Source organism: Aphelocoma coerulescens, chromosome 18, assembly GCF_041296385.1.
Source record: "Aphelocoma coerulescens isolate FSJ_1873_10779 chromosome 18, UR_Acoe_1.0, whole genome shotgun sequence".
Lineage (NCBI taxonomy): Eukaryota > Metazoa > Chordata > Aves > Passeriformes > Corvidae > Aphelocoma > Aphelocoma coerulescens.
In genome coordinates this window covers 29,903-53,889 of record NC_091031.1, presented here as the reverse complement: position 1 = coordinate 53,889, position 23,987 = coordinate 29,903, and the positions used below count along the sequence as shown (strand labels likewise).

The window sequence follows — 23,987 nt, the reverse complement described above, 5'->3', positions numbered from 1 at the left end:
TTTTTTGTACACATGAAGTGCAGCTTTTGTAAAGCAAAAGGTAAAGAACAAAACAAAATTTTTATTTAATTCTTTTACAAAGAGAAAATAAATATTCTTGAAATCAACACATATGCTGCTCTAGCCAATGCTGGACTCAAGGGTCTATGACATGAGGAAACAAAGACAAATAGTTGTGCTTATGATATTTTTTCCCCACTGGAGAATAACAATGAGTTCTACATGCCTTCCTCCAAGGGATATTTGGAATATTTTAATGAAGTTAACGTGAAATATATGAACTGAAATGTTTTCTCTTAATATCTCTCTTGAAGCAGAGGATTCCTTTTCAATTTTTTTAAAAAAACTTGTACCACAAAAAACTCAAGGACTCTGTAACCATTCAAGATTATGTAAAACAGCAGCACAGGCGGTACTTTTCACATAAAAGCATTCACACAGTTCTAAATGAAAACTATGAGAATAAATTAAAATATCCCTCCAACTTTTAAAGGCCTGCTAAAAAGAAAACACAGGGGGTTCCTGAAGGTGCATCTACCCTCAGATTATAATAGACTTTTGAGAATCACATAGCAAAGGCCACAATTTTATTATACAGGGCACAGTGGGTAAAGCTCACTATTTTTCTTGCTTTTATCCTAGCTCCCATAACTGATCGAATCTCAATTCCCTTACTAAACTTCCTTATCAATACCATGCATTACTTGATAAGCAAAAGCATTTGTACAAAATAAAAAACTTATGGAAGAAAAAGAAGTATCCAATCAAAAACATTTACCTTTAAATTGACAAAAAGACATGCTTTCTGTGAGCAAAGCAATTAATGCTTTCTCTTTCTTCCTGTATACCCCAGGATCGTAACTACCAAACTCTTTCACTGAAAGTTTTGGTATCAAGACAGTATCTTCAAATGTTTGCAACTGACAATATTCTTTGTAGGTACAGAAACCCCTTAAAAAAAGAAAAAAAGAAAAGAAAAAGTTGCATCAGGTAAAGGGTAAGGATTCATTTTAAGTCAGTAAGTTACACCAAAGAAGAACAGAAGTTATTATGAATGTATTTACACAACTGTTGAAGTACACAAATACAGTGGTAGTACAAATGAAGTGCTTTGAGATACTGGTTTTCAATACACAGGTTTATATAGACAGTCTAACTATTTTCTGCATAATGGAATTTAACTATTATGAAGGACAAAAACTGCCCACAAGTGAGTACAATTCTAGAAGTCTGCAGTCAACTTTTAAGTATAGTACAGCAATCTAATGATCCAGATACAGAGAAAATAAAAAGGCTGCTTTTGTAAGTCCCTCAAACATCACACTATTAACCACAGATATTTACAAGGAAAGCACAGTGAAGTGTAAAACTGCTCAAACGGTAGTGCACATGCCTAAAATACCAGAGTTTATAGTAACTGAGGAAATCATTCTCTTACGCAAATTTATCAATCGATCAGATTCTCAAGTTTTTCCACTATACTCTCCCCAAGCACACATTTCACCAGTCTGACCCAGAGTACACACAAGCAAATAGCCAATGTTACGAAAACATCCAAAGAAGAATGATAATACTTAGTATGTGGACTATTGAGGGGCAAAAAAGAATTTATAAACACCCATACAATAAAAACTACTCTCCATAAAAATCTGAAGACCAATACACCTTTAAAAATTTTCTCCAAGCAGGGAAGAATTTCTCAAAATACCTAACTGTTCAAACAAAATCTCTGTATATACTTCCATTTCCAACACAGAACTTCCCATCATTTCAGTCATAATAGTTCTGGTACTGTTCCAAGTACTGTAAGGACAGCATACGTACTTTTATGAGACCATTTACAGTAACAATATGAAGAATTTCCCATATTCCATAACCAACAGGAGCCAACAACACCTGCAACCACCTGAGCACATTGAGTCATTCATGCCTAGCTAATGATTCTGAGCATACTCAGTCAAATATAGTTAAGAATTAAATATGATACGCACCTGAATTGTAAAAATTCTCAGGATTTCACAGCAAGAATATGTTGCTAGTCTGGGGGGTGGTTTTTTGGTTTTTTGTTTAAGAATTCCTTTTTTGAGTCTTGGCACGTAACAGAAGGCCAAAATCAATGTATTTATTTATTTATAAACATGTGGATACTGAATGAAACATGCAAATTCACTGAAGACTCAGCAGCAATGTCTATTTTGCACTTGTAATAGCCTCCAAGCTAACCAGCCTCAGAGAAGAGGAAACAAAATTTTCGCAGTAAAAAACAGTGTTTGAAAGTATCCATTCACCCAAACTAAACAAAGAGACAGAACAAACTTTCTAATTCTAAATCCCTCAAATGCCAGTCTTTCACTTTGTCCTTCACGTTCTTTACAAAAAAGAAATCCATCATGACAATCTCTACTATACTTAAGACTCTCCTGCAGGGTATTAAGTTTTCCTCTGTTACGAAACAGAATGAGTATTAAAAATTTCTTTGTGTTACACAGAAAGTTAAACGTCCAGTGTGAATGAAGACAGCAAACAGTAAAATAAACTTCTAACAGGTTTAAAAAATTCATGAGAAAACCGACTCAGAATGGGACAATACACGAAAGTAAACAATTTAAATAACATCAGATGGTTTTGATTCATTTACATATTCCCTGGCAGACTAATCTTTTAGCCAAGAAATTTCAAGTCATCATCTTTAGTTCAGGTTTGTTTATATTCTACATTTTTAAATCAGACAAAAGCAAGAGTTCTTTACAGATAAGTAAGCCAATAATTTTAGCAAAATGATACAAAAAACTTTCTTAAACCAAGTAAAAGATTTATAGTTACAGTAGAATAATAAAAAGGGAGTAAAGTCTGCCGCCTGTGGAGGGAAAACTGAAATGGCCATCCAGTAACAGGCGGTGAACTCTGTAAACCATCTTTCTTTTCCAGCCCTGTTACCACAGGGTTCTCTTAAGGTCATTGGGTTTCTGGCAAAAGCGTCCTGTAATGGCAGCTGCTGGAGTCTCTGCATGTTCCTCCAAGGGCCTTTTAGGTCACATGGAGAACTCCAATTTCCGCTCTAGTTTAGGGTATTTTTGCTAGTAAAGCCATTGGTAACATGGGAGATCAGCCATGCATTATCTGCCTTCCATGGCAAAATAATTTTCATCGGTGCACAGCAGACTGGAGAACACTGGTAGTTACCCGAGCAGGAATCTACCAAAGCCAAAAAACAAGACAACATCAGCACATATCCTTCCAGTTAACATACAAGTGTCTCACAAGGTACTTTTAAACTATTAATTGCCAGAATTTAAGTATGTGAATTTAAAATCCAATGAGCAATACAATGTTTCACACCCACCTGTAGCTACACGAAGGTCCCTAATATTTTCCTCTTTTATTAGAAGTTAACATGGAAAATGCACCTTTCCAGCCAGAGGGGATGTTTTGAAGAAAATTAGACAGAGCACAAACATGCACAGAAGAAAGAACCAACCAGATGAAAATACTATGAATGCACAGTAATAGACTCAATGGATAATTAATTAAAAAAAAATATTAAGAAGGTGAGAAAGAAATTCATTATTTTCAATAGCTTTTCACTTTCCATGGGACATTGTGTTAAAAGATACTTCTTGTATTTCCATAGCTTGACCTACTGAAGTAAGAGTGTAGCATTATTTCAGTACCACTTTCACCACGAAAATGAAAAACAACCATACATCTCTGCAATTTAAGAAGCGAGAAACATCTAAGTAGCTGGATCAGTATTCAGTATTCGTTTCAGTTGTAAACAGCTACAAATACTAAGGCATACAGTATAGGCCAACTAATGCAGGCACAACCCAGACCAGAATCTGCACGTCTCCTGTACACAGGCTTTTCAATGCAAAGCTCTAGGTTTGCTTTTTTTTGCATTTATTTTTATATCTGTTTTTTTTTTTACTAAGATCTGATAACTGGTCTTTAAAGTGTAAAGCTGCCATTTACAGTTGGATCTTTTTAATGTTATAAACGGTTCACAAAGCAGCTTGTGCAGAGTCAGCCAAGCACACAAAGCAGGAGAATAACAGAAGAGGAATAGCAGGATTCTTCACCAACTAGAGATACAGGATTAATGCAAGCTTAGGCTTTACAGGGAAAGTGAGACAGCAGACAAGAGTTATACAACAGAATTTATTAAGGAACAGAAAAATCTCACAGCCTTTTTTTAATAAGTAGCAAAGCAAAGAAGCTCCTGAAATACTTAAGAAAAGCATCCCTCAGCCACTAAGGTTCAGATTCCAACTGAAAGCTGTTATTTCTCATACGAAACCTGTTATTGCCAAAAGCAGAACAGCCTAAAAAGCCAAAAGCTGCACACAGAAAGGCAGAAACTTCTACTGCACCAAACAGTGGAAAGGACTTAGGAATACCCAAATTCAAGTCTGTCTACCTCTGAGATGCTCATGGTCAACTATTCTTGTTAGTACGCGAATGTTTTTTTAAATACAGATCTGAACAGATCTGAGTATTTCTAAAATGAGAGCTCATAAGGCATGGAGAAGAAGATAAAACAGTGAAAAATGGATATGGCTGTAGCAGAACATTCCATTCATGACAAGACAAGACAGAGCCTCATTTAAGTAATATTGTCAATTAACTCTTCATACAAGTATTTTGCTTTTACAATTCGGAGCAGATCTGGTTTTTAATGGATGACATACTCCTGTATCAACATCCTTGGAAAGACATGTAATCTCAAACAGCTAAAATTTAGACTTGGTTATTTTACTGTTGATACTTGAACAATTTTAGGGACCTTTTAAGTTACTATTAATGTCAATTCTGCTTAAGAGTCCAAGTGGAACAGCAGCAATAACTCAGCTTTTGGAAGGACATTTACTTTTAAGTTAGAGAAAAATCAGTGCTTCATCAAGCATCTGACCAGAAGGCACAGATACAACTATGAGATCACATGAGTAGAAGGAGCGAAGTCAGATGTTTCCAAAGAGTTTTTTCCCCACCCCATCCAAAGCTTTGGTGTCCAATGAGAAGCACTCACCCAGTGCTGCCTTCCAACGAAAGGAGACGAGCAGCTACTTGCCATGGTGTTCGAAAGGAATGCTATTCTGAGGTAGGGGAAAAGACAGCAATTTGTAACAGTTCCACTGCCCCAATATATAAAGATGTCGAACAAACATCCAACCTGAGCTTGCAGTAGCAACTCTATCTTTTGAGAAGCTCTGATTTCAGACTTCTAGAAGACATTTCCATCATATTAAGAGACACGTAAAAGAAACAAATCATTAATCCTCAAAGGAAGATGACAGGGTCAGAAGAACAACGCAGAGTATGATGCCTATTAAGATGTACACGTGGAGAAAGATTTGCGGATGAGGAAATGGAGAATGCAGAAGCACTGGAAGTATGGCACAACATGTAAGTTATTCAATGCCAGTGTTGGCTATAGTCTTCTAAAAACGTCTCCCATCAAAGAGACTTAGTAAAACATTTCTCTGTGCAGCACTTCAATCTTTTCTTCCAACTACAGAGAGAATACCTCTATTACCAATAGGAATTTGCAACAGCTCTGACCGTTGGGTGCTGAACATGCTACATTCAAGAAAAAACATTAAACAACTTACTGTGTAGCCATGAGCAGTCAGACTGAACGTTTTGTTGAAGGAAATGAAGACTACTCACCTGTAACTAGACTCTTGAGATGATCACTGCTTTCAGGATGCAGTCTGTGCATGTGGACCGACAGAGCTGATTCACAGTAGTTTTTACTAGAATACTCATTACCTCATTTACTACCTCCTTTACTACGTCTCTTTAATGTTTAAAAACTATGCGTAAAGGAGACTTAGGGAACAATTCACTTAGAGAGCTTAAGAGCAGAAGGATCTTTTAACAGCTGGTCTGATTTTCTGTCCAACACAGATCACCACCCTTCATTGCACACACCTGTAATTTAGACTTGCTTTAGACTGGAATACACCACTTAGAAATGAATCCAGTGTTGATGCAGAGGCAGAGAGGAGAGATGATCTACTTATTTTAGAAGTTGTTTCAGTAGGTAACTACCTTCACTTAAACCTCTGTTTTGCCTTTCCTTACATGTGAGCGGTTTTAATTTTAAGCAATAGCTTCTTCACACGTTTTCTCCTTTAATTCCTGTTAAAGTCATTGTGTCTCAAACATGACACCAACTCACTAAAGACATTTTCTTAGCTTTCAGACAAACTGAAAGTAGTAGACTTGAAACTCTTGCATTGGACAATCTGTTTTCCCAATCCATCTCGCTAACGACACAGAGAAACATCTCTGCTTCTGTTCGTTCCTGTATCATACATAGATTCAAGGAGGAAATTGTGCCCTTTCATTATGAAACCACACTAACCTCTCCAACATTACACCTGCCCCCTCAGTCATTACTTACCACAGATATAGTTCCCCCATATAGGAAAATGGCCTCCACTCCTTCACCCTAACCAGAATTTGGAGTACTGCAGGAATACACATTTGAATAGACTATGCTTGACCGCTCAGCTCCCACTAACGTTCATCGCTGTGAACTCACAACTTGCAGGTTTTTCCACTGTTGCGTTCACTTCATATAATCCAGAAAAGAACAACGTGTGCCACAGAATTTACATAACTGCATTAGAAACACTTAAGTTTCATGAACCATTTCACAGACATGGTAGCTGTTACGCCAGTAAACACTAATTACTTAGCGTTAGAAACTGCACGTCTTTTTAAGGAGAATGACTTAGGTGCTATGTGGACACTGTCTTGGATGTGGGGAATAAATGACACCTATTTTGCTATGCTTACAGATTACCATTTTTCCACAAGCGTTAAATTTCTCTGAGAATGCCTGGTTTTCGTAACAGAATTTTGGTTCCTATTATTTGCATCCACAGCCTTAGTTTTTCAGTTTCAGTCTGACCTGATCAGAATTCAATTTGGAAAAAAAAGAAAGATAAATATGTGGAGTAGTCATCTTTAAGAAGAACTCTACTTAGAGGCAAGTAGCTTTCCTTGTTTGAGTAACCTCTGCACATTTCACCGTCCAGAGTTTAACAAGCAGCAGCCTTTCCTCTAGATGAATAGAGGTGGAGATTACAGATGCACCGTTGCCTTACCAAACCAAGGCATACAAATAAATAAAGTAACAAAACTAATTCATCAAGTTATAAATAAGAACTCTAACAAACGTAGTTCTTAACAGAAAACATCTGTAGATGTGCATGGCAAATGCTAAAAGTTGCTTTCTACCAGGAGTATAGCTCAAGCACTTCCTGAAAAAGGACCTGTGGCAGTATACTTACTTGAGACTTACTAAGTAAACTAGCACACTTGGAATGGACATGAACAAACAATTGCTACTCTTCATGGTTCTCTTGAAAAGAAGTGATACGGATGACTTTCTATATTCTTACATCTATCCAATCAAAATTCTTGCCACATAACTCGAATACTTTAGGTTTTCCTAAGAACAAGGTATAAAGATAATTGGAAACTCATGGCTATAATTGGTAACTTGGCTAAGATCTAAAAATAAATTTTGATTACAGAAGAGCTACTTTAATATTATGGAGACTGTAACAGCAGAAGCTATCGACACCTGCAACTTGCACCATCTTGCCTGCTAGAGAGAGAGAACTGAGAAAATGAAAAGTGAATTTTCTCTGACAAGCTCAAGTGGAAGTGTTACAAGCTGAAGTCTGAGTAAAGTGTTTCAGCCACACCACCCAGGTTGCAGAAGGTGAAGGCAGGGCTTGGGAAAATGAAGAACCATCCGCTGTGGAAGATGAGGGGGTTTGAGACTGTTTAAGGAACCTGAAAGTGCACAAGTCTGTGGGACCTGATGACATACATCCATGGGTCCTATGGCAACTGGCTGAGTAAGGGACTACACTGCTATCCATCATATTTGAGATGTCACAGCAGTCCAGCGTAGTTCCCTCAGACTGGAAAAGGGGAAACACAACCCCCAGTTTTATAAAGGAAAGATGACACAGGGAACTACAGGCCAGTCTCACCTCAGCGCCTAGCAAAATCATGTAACAGATCCTCTCGGAAACTATGTTAAGGCACATGGAGAATAAGGAGGTGATTGGTGTCAGATGACACGGCTTCACTAAAGGTAAATCGTACCTGACAAATTCGGCAACCTTCTACAGCGGAGTTAAGCAGTGGTGAATGAGGGAAAAGCAACAGACATCACCCACCTGGACTTGTGCAAAGCACTGCACACTGTCTCACACGATATCCTTGTGTCTAAACTGCAGAGACACAGATTTGACACGTGGACCACTCAGTGGATAAGGAATTGGATGGATGGTTGCACTCAAAGAATTGTGGTCAATGAGTCGATGTCCAAGTGGAAAGCAGTGATGAGCAGTGTTTGTTCCTCAGGGGTCAGTATTGGGACCAGTGCTGTTCAACATCTTTGTCAGCAAAATGGACAGTGGGATCAAATTTACCCTCAGCAAATTTGCTGGCAACAACAAGCTGTGTGGTGTGGTTAACATGCCGGAGGGAAGGGATGCCATCCAGAGAGACCTAAACAGGCTTGAGAAGTGGGTCCATGGGAGCCTCACGTGGTTCAACAAGGTCAAGTGCAAGGTCCGGCATACACATCAGGTCAACGTCAAGCATAAGTACAGGCTGGCTGGAGAACGGATCAAGACTAGCTCTGGGGAGAAAGACTAGGGGGTCTTCACGGATTAGAAGCTCAACGTGACCCGGCAACGTGTGCCTCCAGCCCAGAAAGCCAACCGTGCCCTGGGCTGCATCAAAAGAAAAGTGACCAGCAACTCAAGAGAGGGGATTTGTGCCCTCTATTCTGCTCTTGTGAGACCCCACCTGGAGTACAGTGCCTAGGTCTGGGGCCCCCAATGCAAGAACAACACTGACAATGTTAGAATGAGTCCAGAGGAGAGCCACTAAGTTGATGATGGGGCTGGAGCATCTCTCCTACGCAAACAGGCTGAGAGAGTTAGGGCTGTTCAGTCTGGAGAAGAAAAGACTTTGGGGGAGAACTGAGAGTAGCCTTGCAGTACCTAAAGGGGGCTTACAAGAAGGCTGGAGAGGGGCTGTTCACATAGCACGTAAAAAGCGCATGTAGTGATAGGACAAGGGTGAGTGGCCTCAACCTGAAGGAGGGAAGAATTATATTTTAGGAAGACATTCTTTACTATAAGGGCAGTGAGGCATTGGAACAGGTTGCCCAGAGAGGTCGTGGACTCCCCACCCCTGGAGATGTTCAAGGCCAGGCTGAATGGGGTTCTGAGTAACCCGGCCTACTGGAAGGTTCTCTGCCCATGGCAGGGGGGTCAGAACGAGGCAATCTTTAAGCTCCCTTCCAATCTAACCCATTTCCCACTGCAAATCTCTCTTGCCTTCCAATTCCAACAGGTCCACGGGAATCCGTTCAAATTATACTAGAGTCAAACACAGTTATTTGGTCACCACAAGTAGATACCAGCACTGCTTCACTGTCTTAAGAACTAAATGAATACAGCAGGCAACAAATGATTAGTTCTGACAAACTCAAGAGAAGATCCCAACTAGGCCGCTGTTGGGATTGTAAAGAAGTCAACCAAGTGATCCTATACTTGAAGCAGAGTGTTAAAAAAGGCAGGTATGGAATGCATCATTAAGCCAGACCGTACTGTTGGCCCACATCACAAATTAGGTATCTGGATGTTTAAAGACTACACAGAAAACTGCCAACTGTCCTCACAGTATTCACATTTTACAGGCTAGGCAGAACCAAAATGTATCTACAAGCCCACTTGTACTACTCGTATCTTGAAATGTTTAGAAAAGTGTCACCTGCGCACTGAGCGACGTGTCACGAACATAACAAAAAAATCAAAGATATACTTTCATGCAACACAATTAAGCGGCATCACTGCATTTCTGTCTGTTACTGCTATTACTTGAATATCTGACTGGTAACAGAGAAAGTATCTGAAATTTTCTCAGAATGCCACAGACCTTTTCCAGAAAACCATATTTACATTCAAGTAAATGTTCAGGGAGAACTCTGCCTCACAGCCTCACAGAATACCCAAGGTCAAAAAGGAGCCCTGGAAATCATGTAGCCCAATCTCACTACCCACAGCACAGTCAACTAGACCAGGCCACTCAGGACAATGTCCAATTGGGCTCCAAGTACTTTGGAAAAGGGAGACTCCACAACTGCTTTGGGCAACCTGTTACAGTCCTTGCCCACCTTCATAGTAAAAAAGTTTCTTCGTATGTCTAAATGGAATTTCCTGTATTTCAATTTGTGCCCACTGTCCATTGCCCATTCACTGGATATTGCTGCGAACAGTCCGGTTGCACCTTCTTTACATTCTTCTAACAGGTATTTAGGCAAATTTACAAGATCCATAACTATGCACAACTCTACCCTCTTTGTTCTCATACTATTTAAAAATACTTCAACATGAGAATTTCTGGTGGCAAGAACAGCAGTTCAGTGAACAATTTAAGATGGTGAAATTTGTCACCAAACCCAATACAGAAAATCTCACCTACTCCCTATTCTTGTCCAGCCATTTCTGCTCCTGAACCGTTCATCCCTCGTGCAAGCACAAGTACCTGCGCAGCTCCATGGTGAAACAACTCATTCATCTTGAAAGCCCACAAAATGCCACTTTGCTTTTATCACAACGGAATTGTTTCTTCCACCCAGTTCACTCTCAGTCTTCATTAGAGATACCCACCTGGCCCCCATCTAAAAAACTGTTCTTTCTAGCAGTCAGATTTTGTACGTAAGACCATGATGTATTATCCAAAAACAATTAACTCTGCCAATTAAATGATGATGCCAAAAGGAACTGAGTTAATTTTTGTCAATGTGCTCTGTCAATGAGGAACGAGTCCCTGGCAAAAATTATGCAGTTAGAACTCCTGCACAGTTGTGAGGCACGATGGAAAAACCCCTAGGTCATTGCACCAGTCCCCGTAACACACTGCTTTCCCAGAAATGTTGCAGAATGTCTATAATTTGGCTGATTTCCATTCTGTAAGTAAGACTGAAAGTAAATTGTACAAAGCCAGGCCACACGCTGTTTGGGACAAGACTGTGAATATGCTGAGGAAGGAATGTTTCGGCTATAGTACAGAGTTAGAAACACATCTAACACTGTCAGTCCTAAAAAGAAAGATTCCTAAAATGTCTTTGTTAAAGTCACTGTGACCAGTAAGGATGATTTCAGCGCTGACTATGAATCATTATCGTTTATCCTCCTGCCATTCTCTTCAAATGAGCCTTCTGCAATGTATCCATCATCCATGTATGCGGCCTCTTATTAGCTCTGAATTAGGAGCACTGCACTACAACATTTCTTCACTACTGCACCTTCCGTTCTTCACCCAATGGATCTTGCCTTTTCTGCACCAATATTCTCTGCTCTGTTGATTTGGAAACAGGATTCACTACTGCCTCTTACTCCGCTTCTTCACTGGTAACGGATACAAGAAACCCAATGAGTCAAGGAGCTAAATCCCATAATTGTAGGTTAAAATGCTGCATCTCTATAATTTTGCATCCTCTCACTGCTGTCAAGGTAAAAATAAAAATTTCTTTACACCCGCATCATTCAGGCTAAATGTCAAGGATTTATATGAATGAACATCACCTGCAAAAACAGTGCAAAATCCCATCAACTACCTAGAAAGTTCTTTTGGAAAATTAACTTTATCACATTGCCCTCATTTTTTTCAATACCTTTTTTTTTTTTTTTTTTTTTTTTTTACCTGCGAAGTTGACATGCGAGAGGTATCTTGTCGGCCTGTTAAATCAGACGAGGAGATATTGACTGGGGCACCACGATGCAATCTCATACTCACTTTCCTTTCTCGTTCCATACCAGATACTGGCCGAGGAGAGGTGTTGGCTGTGAGAAAAACTGCATTAGATTCTCATAATGAGAAATGCCATTTTAACACGGTCACTGGAAAAATTACGTTCTGTTTGCACATAAAAATCCCAGAGAATCAAACAAGAGGAATCGAGGCAATTGTTTGACATTTCACAGAAATTCAAGCATCAACTGGCAGGCAATGAGCACATGCAATTACCTTCAATCTACTAAAAAATCAAGGGAGAAAAAAACCAAACCAAAAAGCTAAACCCTGCCCAGAGACAAACTGCAAATTAGAGTAGTCTACAAGGTACACTTACCCAGGTACGTGCTTACTTACCAGCATGTGAAGTTGGGGTAAGGGGAGTAGGAGGAGCTACGTCTTGTGTTCCTCTTAGCCTGCCAGAAGCAGTGGAGGGTAATCCACGTACAGCTGGATTTCGCGTATGTCTTAATCTTTCCTCTCGTTCTCGCCTTTCATGTTCAGCATCTTCAGTTGCTCTGCTTGCACCCTACGGGTGGTCAAGAGTAGTGAACAACTTGGGGGATTATTGACCTTACAGCTGTATGTTTGGATAAAAATGCTGAAAAGAAAGAACTGGAGAATGCATGAACTGAAGTTCGATAGGGCATTAACTATTTCAGTAAAATTTCTGGAGAACTGACATAAATTTCGATCACACAGCTGCTCGGATAGTCTTCAAAATGCTAATGTACACACATACTGTTATGGCAGCTGGACACCTCCTCAACAGTTGCAAGTGACCCATGTTAAAGATCAAGGTGGGAGAAAGTAATAATTCCACAGTCTAACCTGGTGACTGCCCTACAGGATCTGTCTAAGAAGCCTTTCACATTAAAAACCTTGCAACTTTAACTTAGCTGTCATTCAAGCCTTAAAGCATGGATTCCGTATCTCCTCCCTTTCCTCGCTTCCTGATCTTTTTGTCTACACAGTAGAGCTGCCAGGAGGAAAAATGGAAGACAATCTTACAGTATCAGTTAAGATACTCAAAACTGACAATGTAGTGAAAAACCCAACCAAAACTGTTAAAACTTCAAAGTTTTAGAAAGCTATGTGAGCTACTCACAAATTTCAGCATGTTCCAGTCAAAGACATAGTCATAGGAGAACCCCTGCCGATGAAAGAGGTTTCTGAATAATTGCCTCAGATAGGAGTAGTCCGGCTTGTCATCAAAACGCAAAGAACGGCAGAAATTCAAGTACGTGGCAAATTCAGCTGTAATTAAAGAAAGCCTGTTTTTTATCTTCAGCTTCACATTGGCTTTTTATAATTCTGAGTCGAAAAAAAACCCAAACCACCCCAAACCTGAAAAGAAGGCAATCTCCTAAGCATAAGAAAAAGAATAATTATCTAATGCTAGAAATCTACCAAAGGGAACACTATAACCCATCTACCATGTCAACCCTGAAAAATAAATTATTTTTCTATCACCAAGCAGGCAAAGATCTCATTCGTCAACAGCAGAGAGGACCCCATAGTACAGTTCTTTAACCAACAGCTGGTGGGGGAGAAAAGATTTAAAACTTTGCCTGGAGTATACCAAACACAATTTATTGTGGGACAAGGAAGAGCATTGCTTTGCTAAGCCACATAGAGATCCATATCCGCTACATCACAAAACACGCAAAGACTAAGGGACTCATTAATCTCCCAGGTAAATCATGCCACATTTTTAATTTACAATAGTCTGAACACTTGTTTTTAAATGGCAAGCAAAATATCAGTTACAAAACAAAAAAGTGAATACCATAGTGAATTCAGTGCACCAGAGAAAATAGCAGTATCAAAATACCAACTTTTGACTTTAAGCCTTCCCAGATGAAATAAGAGATTAATTTATATTAAGAAATTCTAACAAATGGCACAGGAGAAGCTGATTAGTCTTCCCTGCCTGTAAACCCCAGAGAAAACACGTAGTTCATGAACGTAAAGGAACATGCATGAAACAACACTCGAAACACATAAAAAATGATGCGTTTTCATACAACCCAAACAAAAACTATGGTTCTTGTCATTGTAACTAGTTGCCAAAGCAAAGAAGGTGGAAAGAAGAGACAGAACTCTTAGTGAAATGAAAACATTCTCTGATGACAGCTAGCGCTACTAAGTTTTAAAACAGATTTAAGTATCATTTTACAGGACTCAAAAATGGCTTATTATTGTTTTGGTGTAAATAACAAACTGAGAAACGTAACCACTTTGAGGCATGATGCTAGGATACAGGAGGGTTTCTTTTGCCTCTCACAAATTCTCATCCATCAGCAGGCCAAACCAGATGAACCTGGGATGGTAATTCCCAAGTGAAACAACTGCAGTAGGTAAGAGGTGCATCTGACTATACAATCCAATTTATCCAAGAAACAGTACCCACACAGATAGAGAAACAGGCAGTTTGTTAAAATGCTATTTGTCTGTTACAAATTATCCAGCCAACACGCACACAAAAAATACAGTGCAAATCAGATGGACCATGCTACCCTTCCACTCGAGGGCACTTCAACAGCTGAGACAAGGGATCTTTAGAAACGCTCTACGAACACAAAGATCTCAGTCTTCAGCATAGTATTTTTACCACAGATGTGGCAAAATCAAGAGGGGTAAGGAAGGAGGAGAGGGGGAGAGAGGGGGAGGGAGGGGGAGGGAGGGTGAGGGAGGGGGAGGGAGGGGGAGGGAGGGGGAGGGAGTGGAAAAGACTGGTAGAATTTAACGTAAAGAAAGGAGAAGTACTGCTAAAACGTGAACACTTAGGCCTAGTGTTACAGAGGAGTAACTTACAAGGATATCCTTTACACAAAACCTCAATGGGTGTAGACATTTTCTTTTCACTGATACGTTCGTATTTCTGCCTCTTTGTTGCTGCTTTCAGTCCCTGCCAGGGGAGGGAGCCCAGGTTAAAATACATCAGTACATAGCCCAAGGACTCCAAGTCATCTCTGCGAGATTGCTCTACAACAGCATAAAAAAGTGAACTCATTAGGTTTTATTTTCTACTGGAAAAACAAAAGTCTGTGCAACAACACTGTTATAAAAACCCTTACAAGAACAAAAGACAGCTGAGAGTTACTATGCCCACAATAAGCTCGTTCAGTACAAGAAAAGCCTATTATCCTTGCAGTTATTAAAAAATGTGCTAATTCCTGAGCATTACAAACTGACTGAATTCCACCTAATCAAGACATGCAAGGCCATGCATGCTGCACTCTTAGCGTCAAAAATAGGGACTGTTTCCTACGCCTCTACAAAGCAACATCTACTTGCGCTAAAATCACACGCATCAACACATTTGAAGTTTCAATTTATTGCTTTCCCCGGCTCACCGATTCCAAGATGAGTGTTGATGGATGCATAACGGGCAGTTCCTGTCAAGTTTTTATTTTCACGATATGGAATATGTTGGTGAGTTCGAGCATCTCGATACTTCTTTGCTAGTCCAAAGTCTATTATGTAGACAAGATTGCCTTTCTTCCCCAGGCCCATTAAGAAGTTATCTGGCTTCACATCTCGGTGGATGAAGTTCTTAGAGTGAATATATTCAATTCGACTAATCTAAATGCAGACCATAAAAAAAAAATCATTGTCAGGGTACTAAGCATACACCTTTTTCTGACAAAAACACTAGCAATTCTGTCTTAATAATGAAAGAGGAAACCCCCCTTTTTACTGTAAGATAGAAGGGCATTAAAAAGAACGTAATTTAGAAGACAATGGACAAACCTTCTTTCCAGCTCCTTGCCCGTGTCTATTCTACATCTGTTTCCAAAAACTTTCCTGGGGAAATTTCTTAAACTTTGAGCAGTGCAACACCTGGTTTGCAAACAGCGCAGGTCCAGTTCTTAAAGAACTGGTAATCGCTTTTGATGGGATAGCTTGGATTTACAGAAACAGAACTAATTTTGAATCTTTTCGCTATTAATACAGCTTATTCACCTCTAAATTACAGAAATAAAATGTACATAATCTATGAAAAAAGTTTCAATATCCCAACATATTGCACCATCAAGATAACAAAGCCGTTTCCTACCATTTGGTCAGCAAGTAATAGGACTGTCTTGAGACTAAATTTCCTTGAACAAAAATTGAAGAGATCTTCAAGACTCGGTCCCAACAACTCCATCACCATAACGTTGTAGTCCCCTTCAGCTCCGCACCACTTAATTGTGGGAATACCCACTAGAAAAAAAAAAAAAAACCACGTTTATTCAGTATAACAATTTGATTTATACAGTTCATACACACAAGTCTTCAAGGCTCTTAAGGTGAATTCTAAGAGGGTCATTACTGTGAATGTTTCCATTTACAGTGAAGTTTAATACTTTATGCTGCCTTCAGACATTCCAAAATTACATGTTTGATAACTTCCAACAGAATCAACACAAAATTACAGCAACAGAGGTCTAAAACCAGCCTTTTTCCTCTTCCCCAGAAACCTTTCAGGCTTTGTACTTACACTGTAAATCTAAAATATTGAGCATCTTTGTTGGATTTGAACCCTAAGCATTTTACCAATAGTAATACTCATGTAGTCTCTAAGATGCAATAAGGCACAAATTGGAAGTCTGAAAATTAAGATCCTGACAAACCACTGGATATTATTACTGAAAAAGGCCTTAGAAATTAACTTAGTTTCAAAGCCTACAAAATCACCACGATATACCTGTCTCTTTCATCAAAATTTGCAATGATTTTCCACGCTTCCTTCATATTCTTGTCCTTCCTTCAGTTCCGTGGTATTTGTTGTTTGGGTGAATCTCTACCAAAGTAGCATTGCTTACGAGATGCATTATTCATTCAGTTTGACAGTATGATAATTAGCCCAAATTTATGGAGGAACTCAGGAACCTTATTTCACACAGAAATATAGAGATGCTCAAGTATTTTGAAATAAACCTGTATATAGGTAACCTTATTCAGATTTCCAAATGCCTTACTCTGAGTTAGTTCTACTCTAGTTTTGGTGTGAAATGCTGTAATTCATCCAGTTTCAAGGAAGCATGTTACTCTATGAAGACAATTCCAGCTACATGCAGGCGGCAACTGAATGAGGCAGGAATTAAAAAAATAACTAAATGCAAATACACATTATTATCCATTTCTAGAGGTCTTATTACCCTACTTGGCATTTCAGATACGGTGTGGAATGTACTCTTTATGCAAAGCATAGCCTCCTTTAGGAAGAATTCAAGGGACTACGAAACAAAGACAAAACTTAACTACACCGGGTTTATGTCCCAGAACTGCATGGGAATCTTACGTTTCTGGAATTCCAAAATATATGAATAAATTATTGTAGCAGAGCAACACACGGTAGCTATGAAGTTGCTTCACTCCTATTCTCCACTATTAATGCCATTTTGCCTTTGAACTCTCTCAGCAAGGAAATATTTTTAACTCAGAAGAAAGAATACTAACATGTACAACAAAAATTAACCTGAATTTAAAAAGTTTAGAATTGTGCTACCATAATAAGCAAGTCAGGTGAAATGGTCCCAAGCAGTGGTTACCATCTTTCACTGATCCATGAGAATCAGAAATAAATCACTGTTCTGGGACAAAACTTTGTTTCACACTGCACAAGGTCCTCCCATTTTAGTATTTCGGGAACCCCGAGAAACTTTGGAGGATCCTACTGGTTATCATGAAGCGTGGTAGCCATGGATTTGGAACTGCTCCTCTACAACCCTTGCAGAACTGAAATGCTGTTCTTCACCTGCCCTGCTACCTTTCCCACCTTCTCCTTATTTGTCAAAAGAGATCCTGAACATTAACTGCCAGGTGGCACATACATCCAAGATGTAAAACCAGTAAAGTCTTTGAAGAAGGAAAATAGTTTGCTTGCCTCCACCCTGCATCATTTTGTAGATTTTACTCTCAATGTGGAGCTGAGGATGTTTGGTTTTCACACATTCCAACTTAATTGCAACCTCCTCTCCGGCAGCAATATCAGTTCCTAAAACCAGAAGAATTTAAACATCAGTCAAAATATTTTTAAGATGCATTTCCTTTGCTAAGACCGAAACAAAACAAACATCAACAAACTACTTCTCAATGGCAAACATCCAGAGATTAAGTACTTTCAGCCACAGTTATCTAAAAATTCTTCTGAAACCTTAGAGGTACTCTCCAACAGACTAGGATTTTAAGAGACAACTATTAGAAAATGTAGCACAAGAAGCCAAAATTGCTGCTATCCCATTAAAAAAAAACAAAAAAAAACCCCAAACAAAACAAACAACAAAACTAAACCAAGTTCATCTTCTCACGGATGTCTTTCCACTTCCAGTTTGCAGTGGAAATGCTCAGAATTAACGTGTACAAACGCAGCACATAGGCCCCCCCAACGGAAGAAACGCTAGGCATTCAGATCACCTCCTCTTATGCCTTGGAAATAGAGACTATTTCCAATAAATAATAGAAAAATATGACTTTCCTAGATCTCAACATACTCTGGCTGTACCCTGACACCTCATTTTACTTGGCTGGAAGGCAGATTATCTAGAATAAAGAATCTGTAGTCCCAAAAAGCTTTCTTTAAATGTCATTAAATTATTGTTTCAGGAATCAAGTGACTGAAAAAATGGCTTACCTGTTCACTTTCAAAGCATATAGGGAGAAACTGACATTCTTTAAAAGAAAGTCAAGAAAATACACTCTCTCACAGCCAAGCAACGTACAAACTACAGGAAAAAAAGGAAATGGCAAAAGGAAATGTGTGACGCTTCACAGACATAATGCCAAGTCCCTCTACTTTCAGAATTTGGCTCTTTTCTGCATTACCTTGTGGTTCAGGATCACGTGAAGAACATCACCTACTGTTTGATCTGATCCCCACTTAAAAGCGTAACTTGAGGTTCACTAGTTGCTTTGGTTTTTCGAGAAACAGCAAACAATCTTTCTGTCCTCACTTTTTCCATGATCAGGATTGCATATACTTTTACCCTACCTCACTTTCCTTTAACTCTCTTCAGAGTTCAAAACTCTTGTCATTCCTTGTGTAAATAATTTTTAATTACTGCATATTATTTCCCATTTCTCTTATCTGTACCTTTGTCAGTTCCATAATGCCCTTTTTGGGAGTCACACAAAGCAATTAAGACACATATGCATAATTATGTATTTTTCTGCCTACCTATTTTTTCCCCTATGTTTTCCTTTGACCATTACAGCATACTGATCTAGCTTTTATACCTGCAAAATCCTGTTCCTGTGATTAAGGAGCTACTTCAGTGCTTTAGAGGCTTTTATCTATAAAGTCAGGAAAACTAAGGCTACAAAGACATGCTAACATCCCACACCTCAAAGCAGACATGACCGTTCACTTTGCCAGGAGCCGATACTGCACGGAACCATCTGAGTTCACACAAGACTATGTGTCTTTTTTAACATTAATAAAATGTCTTTCCATTTGCACGCACACGTGGGTATCAAGGTGGTGTTGCCAGAACACTGCGCCTCCTTGAGTGGAGACCCCAGTAGGTATTTATTAGGCATTTCACAATGCACCTTAAAAATTGACAAAACATATGAAGCTCACTCTAGACACAACTCAAGGTACTCAACTGGAAAACGCAAAAGAAAAATAAGGCTGTACATATATCTGTCTCATATGATTCTTTTTTTATCTAGCATAATAGATCCTGGATTGTTACTTTGGTCACAATACAGTCGCAGTAACTGAAAGCTCTTCAATATGTAATCTAGTATTTTTCACATTTCATTCATGTATTATTTTGCTGGACTTTAAATTAATCACGGTGAACTTCAGCCCGGAGATGTGAAAGCACGTATCAGCAATACGAGGAGGAAGGACTTATCTTAATACTGACCTCCCCACCTCAAATGAAAATCTTGATTTTGAACCACACACCTCCTGACTTTTCTCCCTTGTTCTCCCAAGTTCCACAGGAGCCAAAATCAGGAAGGGTGTGGACTGAAGACCGTATTAACTGATGAGAGATCAGCAGCAATGGGGTTGTTTTGGGGTTCTGGCTGGTTTGGCTTTTTAAAAAAACTTTTCTGATCCAAAACGAACACAAACTTCTGCCTGCATATAATGAAAGACATATCTTTCTATGGATGGCTGCAGACTTCTGTGGTTGATTAACGCAAAACCAGTGCAGGAGGATCAAGAACTGTGTTATCAGGACCAAGTTCTGCTCAACACATTATTGAACTGTTACTTCACAGACTGTGGTCTCGATTTCCTAGGTCACTTCTTAGTGTACTTGCTCTTCCCAAGAAGCCTTTACTACCTAAGAAAGCCAAGCTCCTTAGCCGGAACTCCACTTCTGTGTAAGCCCTCTCCTTTGAGACAAGAGATTTCACACTAAAATAATGCAATTAATATTTTTGAGTCCAGCAAAACCAACGAGAGTGGCATAAAAATGGAAATCGTTTTGCCAAGCAATCCACTTCTTGTCCCCAAGTAGGGACTTTTGTCTACACCTCAATCCCGAGACAAAGTTTCTGAAATTTCACAGCGCCCTGTATTTCACCAAAAGCTTAGCTTCCTTTAAGGAATATGCAATAATATTTGAGAGGCAGCAATTCTATGAAAGGAATCACTAATTAAAAGAAGTGTTAACAAGCAGTATAATGAGAAGTCAGCATTTATAAGTGAAAAAGAAAGACTAAAGTTGTGAAAGTATTTTCTTTTAAAATGCAAAATTCCAATTTACTTGTAATTGCAAAGTCCTCTTCCCTAAGGAAGGCCCGGGAAATTATTTTAATTAGTTTACAACCCAAAACTCATTCTTAAGAAAAATATATACATAACACAAGAAACCATGAAAACACTGCAACTGCTCTGTCTTCATGACCCATTCCTACTTGACCCTGTGGTTTGGGCAACAAAACAAATGCTTACTCTGATCCACTCACCCCTGTCCACCTTTCATACTATTTAGAATATCTGTGCATCAATTTCTTTCATATCTTCCTCTGGAAGGTAACATAAGTAAACTCCTTAATTTTATTTTCTTTAAGTTGTCCATCCTCATTTATTTACAATAGTGCCTTACATGTCAAAATCCTGTCCCACAGACCTCCATTCCAAATCCCAGAAGACAAATTTTGAGGTACGAAGGAGAAGAGGAAAGAATGTGAAAGAACTATGCTACTAACAGTGTTGTTGGCTCCTTATTCCAAAGTAGGGAAAAAGAGGAAGGGTGGGAAAAGGGAGGAGGTCCCTCCCCTCTACTCTGGAATGTCTTCAACACCCTTGTAGCTGCATTTAAGACAAAACCTGAGGACTGGAAACAGGGAAAAATAGTCAAGTCTTCCTTTTCAAAGCATAAAACTGAGCTGGGAATGTATGCTGAAGTAATCTATAAATTCACTGAAGCCTATCAGAAGGCACGTGTACTTAAAAATAAATAATGACTTCTGAAATAACTTTAGAAATTATTTTAAGACGCTTATGACTACTGTACAGTCTAAGCAACTGAGCAGAAACTGAATTGTTAAAAAAAAAACTGACCACACTTCATTATCACAAAAACATTGTTTTCAAACATCTGTTCTACCAGATAATGGTAGGCAAACCAAACGGGACTCTACAAAAGGCTTCAGTTCTTGAGAGGCAGTAATTTCCCCTGGAAAAATAAACCCATGCCACCAGCTGGATCTTCCATTCGCATGCTTCCGTGCTAGTTACTGGCTCAGGCATGGCCTTTGCAGTAAGCCCTGAAAGTAAATTCACGATGGTTATTTAGAAATAAAATTTAGAAATAAAAAAAACCGTAACACCCAGAGAATTTACTGCGCAAAATTCAGTATTGCATTAATGTTTACGCTAGCATACAGAGAACTATTATTTTCTGTGCAACTTCACCGGTGTGAGCTGCATGCACAGGGATAAAAGCGACACATAAACCTTTATTTTACTTGCACTTTAAATTAATACTCTAATATCAACTCATTTATCTGAGCATAGTCAGAAGTTAAAATTTTTCAAATCATCTGACTTTTCAGATTTTAACTGCTGCCTTAATTACCCCCCAAAATCCCAACGGAAGCCAACAAGGATTTTTACACAAGGTTTACCACAATCTCGGTCACGTCTTCGATCTTCTAAACATGCATTGCAGAGAGGAAGAATCATGTTCTGCGTCTCTAGACAACCACATACCTTCAGTTAGAAATGTGTATTTTTCATCAGGCATATTATCTGTATTATGGATAACCAGTACTTCATTATCTGTAGACAAGCAGCTTTAGCTAACGAATTATTTTGGAATGCCAGCTGTGCACTGCAAGACGAAGCACTGCCGTCTAGAAAAACAACTCCCAGCTCTCATACTGCATGCACTGCCAAACATACCACATAAGCTAGCAAGTGACATTATTTTTATCTTCCACAAACACACAGTCAATAAACCTTAGCCCCCGCAAGTTCCACCTTCCTCCTCTTCTTGATTTGCATTTCTAAATTAACACAATTTTCAAAAGCAGAGTACTTGTGTCCATGGGATGGGACATAACATTCGTACTTCTTTGGATTTAACCCACTTCATACGGCTTGAGAGTTTGCAGAATACGTAGAGTATTTTAAAAATACCTTCTTTCAAAACTTGTTGTACCCACTACTTGTGCTTGTCATAAGCATTAGCGGTAGGCTATTATGCTAGAGAGCTAAAATAATGGACTGGCAAAGACAATTCCAATCCTGTACGTTTTACAACTGCATAGTGATCATGATTAGGCGACGGTCAAGCAACAGGATCAGCCGAACTATGAGGATTATTTTAAGGATTTAAAAGTTTTTTTACTGCAACCTAATCACCTGTAGTTGTGTAATTTTTTTTTTTAGGCCTCACAGGAGAAAGAATCGTCATTCCGACAATTTTTCCTAGTCTACTGCAGCGATATTTAACCCTGGTACACGTTTCTTTCCCAAAACGTTTTTCCGAATGTGGTGGGTTGTGGGGTTTTTAGGGTTTATGTGTTTTTGAGGTTTTTTTTTTCCTTGTTCTTAAATGAGGCGATTTTTACCCTTATGCCCGTCTGACAGACGCGAACGGTGCCCAAGGTCAACAATGAGAAGAGGCAGCCGAGTAAACCAGAATTCCCGATTTCCGCACTGTCCAAATTAGGACATGATGTCAACGAAATATTAAATTACTGCTGCTGTGCTCCTAGCCGAGGTACTTGCCCGACCCGGGTAGGCCCCCGATGTTCTCCACAGGGCCACAAAACGGCCACCTAAGTCCCCAGCGAGCCATCCTCCTTACCCAGGTAGATATCCCCGAAGGAGCCGCTCCCGATCTTCCGGCCGAGCCGGTACCGGTTCCCAACCCTCAGCTCCATGGCGACAGCTCGGCTCGTCCGCGACCCGGTTCTGCTGCTCTGCCCGGCCCGCTAGCTCTCGTTCTGACGCCTCACAGTCCTCCGGTTCCGGATGCCATCGCGACTTTGGTCTCGCCGCTCGATACTAGCGAGACAGGCAAGACCGTCGCCGCAGCTCCCGAGCAAGATGGACACGGATCCCCGACACCACCGGCCCGTCAGCCCCTCCGGCCCCCAGCCACCATACTGCGTGACCTCACTTCCCCAGCGCCGGAGGCGGAGCGCGCTGCTGCAGGGACGGGCGCGCGGCGGGCGGGGCCCGGATGCGGTCCCACCTCCTGCGTGTAGCTGGTCTCTCAGCGTTCGGTTCGGGCGGAGTCGGTCGCCGGTTTCTGCATCGGGCCGTCCCATCCGCCTACCGGGCGGCGAGCGAGGCCCGCAGCCTCCCGGGTGTGTGTGTCGTCGTGCTCCCCGCGGCCATCGGTCACCGCAGTGGAGATGAGCTCCAGATGCGCTGCGTTCCGAGGAGTGCCCATTTGACTGGGGTGGGGGGGAGAGGGAGGCGGCGGCCAGGGACAAAGTCTGAGACGTGACCCCGCAAATTTCAGGGGAAAACGTGCTGGCCCTGCGGGAGATGATGTTGTAACTGACCACTCCTGAGAAGGAGACGTAAGATGTGGTCCTGGAGTGGAGGGAGGGAGGAGGACGAGATGCATGCCGTTTTCATCCAGGGGATGGCCTAAAAGTGCACTGCCTGCCTACCCCTCCTGCTCAGGAGCCATGCTCCGTCTCCTTCTCGGCGGCTTCTCAAGAATCTAGGGGTC

At 40.1% G+C, this 23,987-nt stretch overlaps 1 protein-coding gene across 5 annotated transcripts; it reads right to left on the bottom strand.

The window, feature by feature from the left end:
* Positions 1-41: 41 nt before the first annotated feature.
* Positions 42-23,424, bottom strand: CSNK1D (casein kinase 1 delta). 5 transcript variants are annotated; one of them, XM_069032418.1, is made up of 10 exons: positions 23,109-23,424; positions 17,717-17,827; positions 15,902-16,050; positions 15,198-15,426; positions 14,656-14,826; positions 12,947-13,095; positions 12,196-12,367; positions 11,749-11,888; positions 5,027-5,093; positions 987-3,195 (listed from the first exon to the last, which is right to left on the bottom strand). In XM_069032418.1, exons 1-9 carry the CDS (start codon positions 23,182-23,184, stop codon positions 5,061-5,063), a joined length of 1,230 nt encoding a protein of 409 aa, XP_068888519.1. In that variant the 5' UTR covers positions 23,185-23,424; the 3' UTR covers positions 987-3,195; positions 5,027-5,060. The 5 variants fall into 5 exon arrangements, 4 of the variants coding, with proteins under 4 accessions (XP_068888518.1, XP_068888519.1, XP_068888517.1 ...); XR_011155702.1 differs by having other exon boundaries at positions 3,164-3,195; positions 5,027-11,453; XM_069032417.1 differs by lacking the exons at positions 987-3,195; positions 5,027-5,093 and adding an exon at positions 42-951.
* Positions 23,425-23,987: the final 563 nt, after the last annotated feature.

What these genes read in the sequence shown, in the direction of transcription:
- CSNK1D (XM_069032416.1), bottom strand. Translation starts at nt 23,184, where the DNA reads ATGGAGCTGAGGGTTGGGAACCGGTACCGGCTCGGCCGGAAGATCGGG. An exon ending in ACTGGAACATGCTGAAATTT is followed by an intron (nt 12,368 to 12,946) that starts GTGAGTAGCTCA and finishes GACCACCCGTAG; the next exon opens with GGTGCAAGCAGAGCAACTGA. An exon ending in CTCGCATGTCAACTTCGCAG is followed by an intron (nt 3,196 to 11,748) that starts GTAAAAAAAAAA and finishes TGGCTTTGGTAG; the next exon opens with ATTCCTGCTCGGGTAACTAC.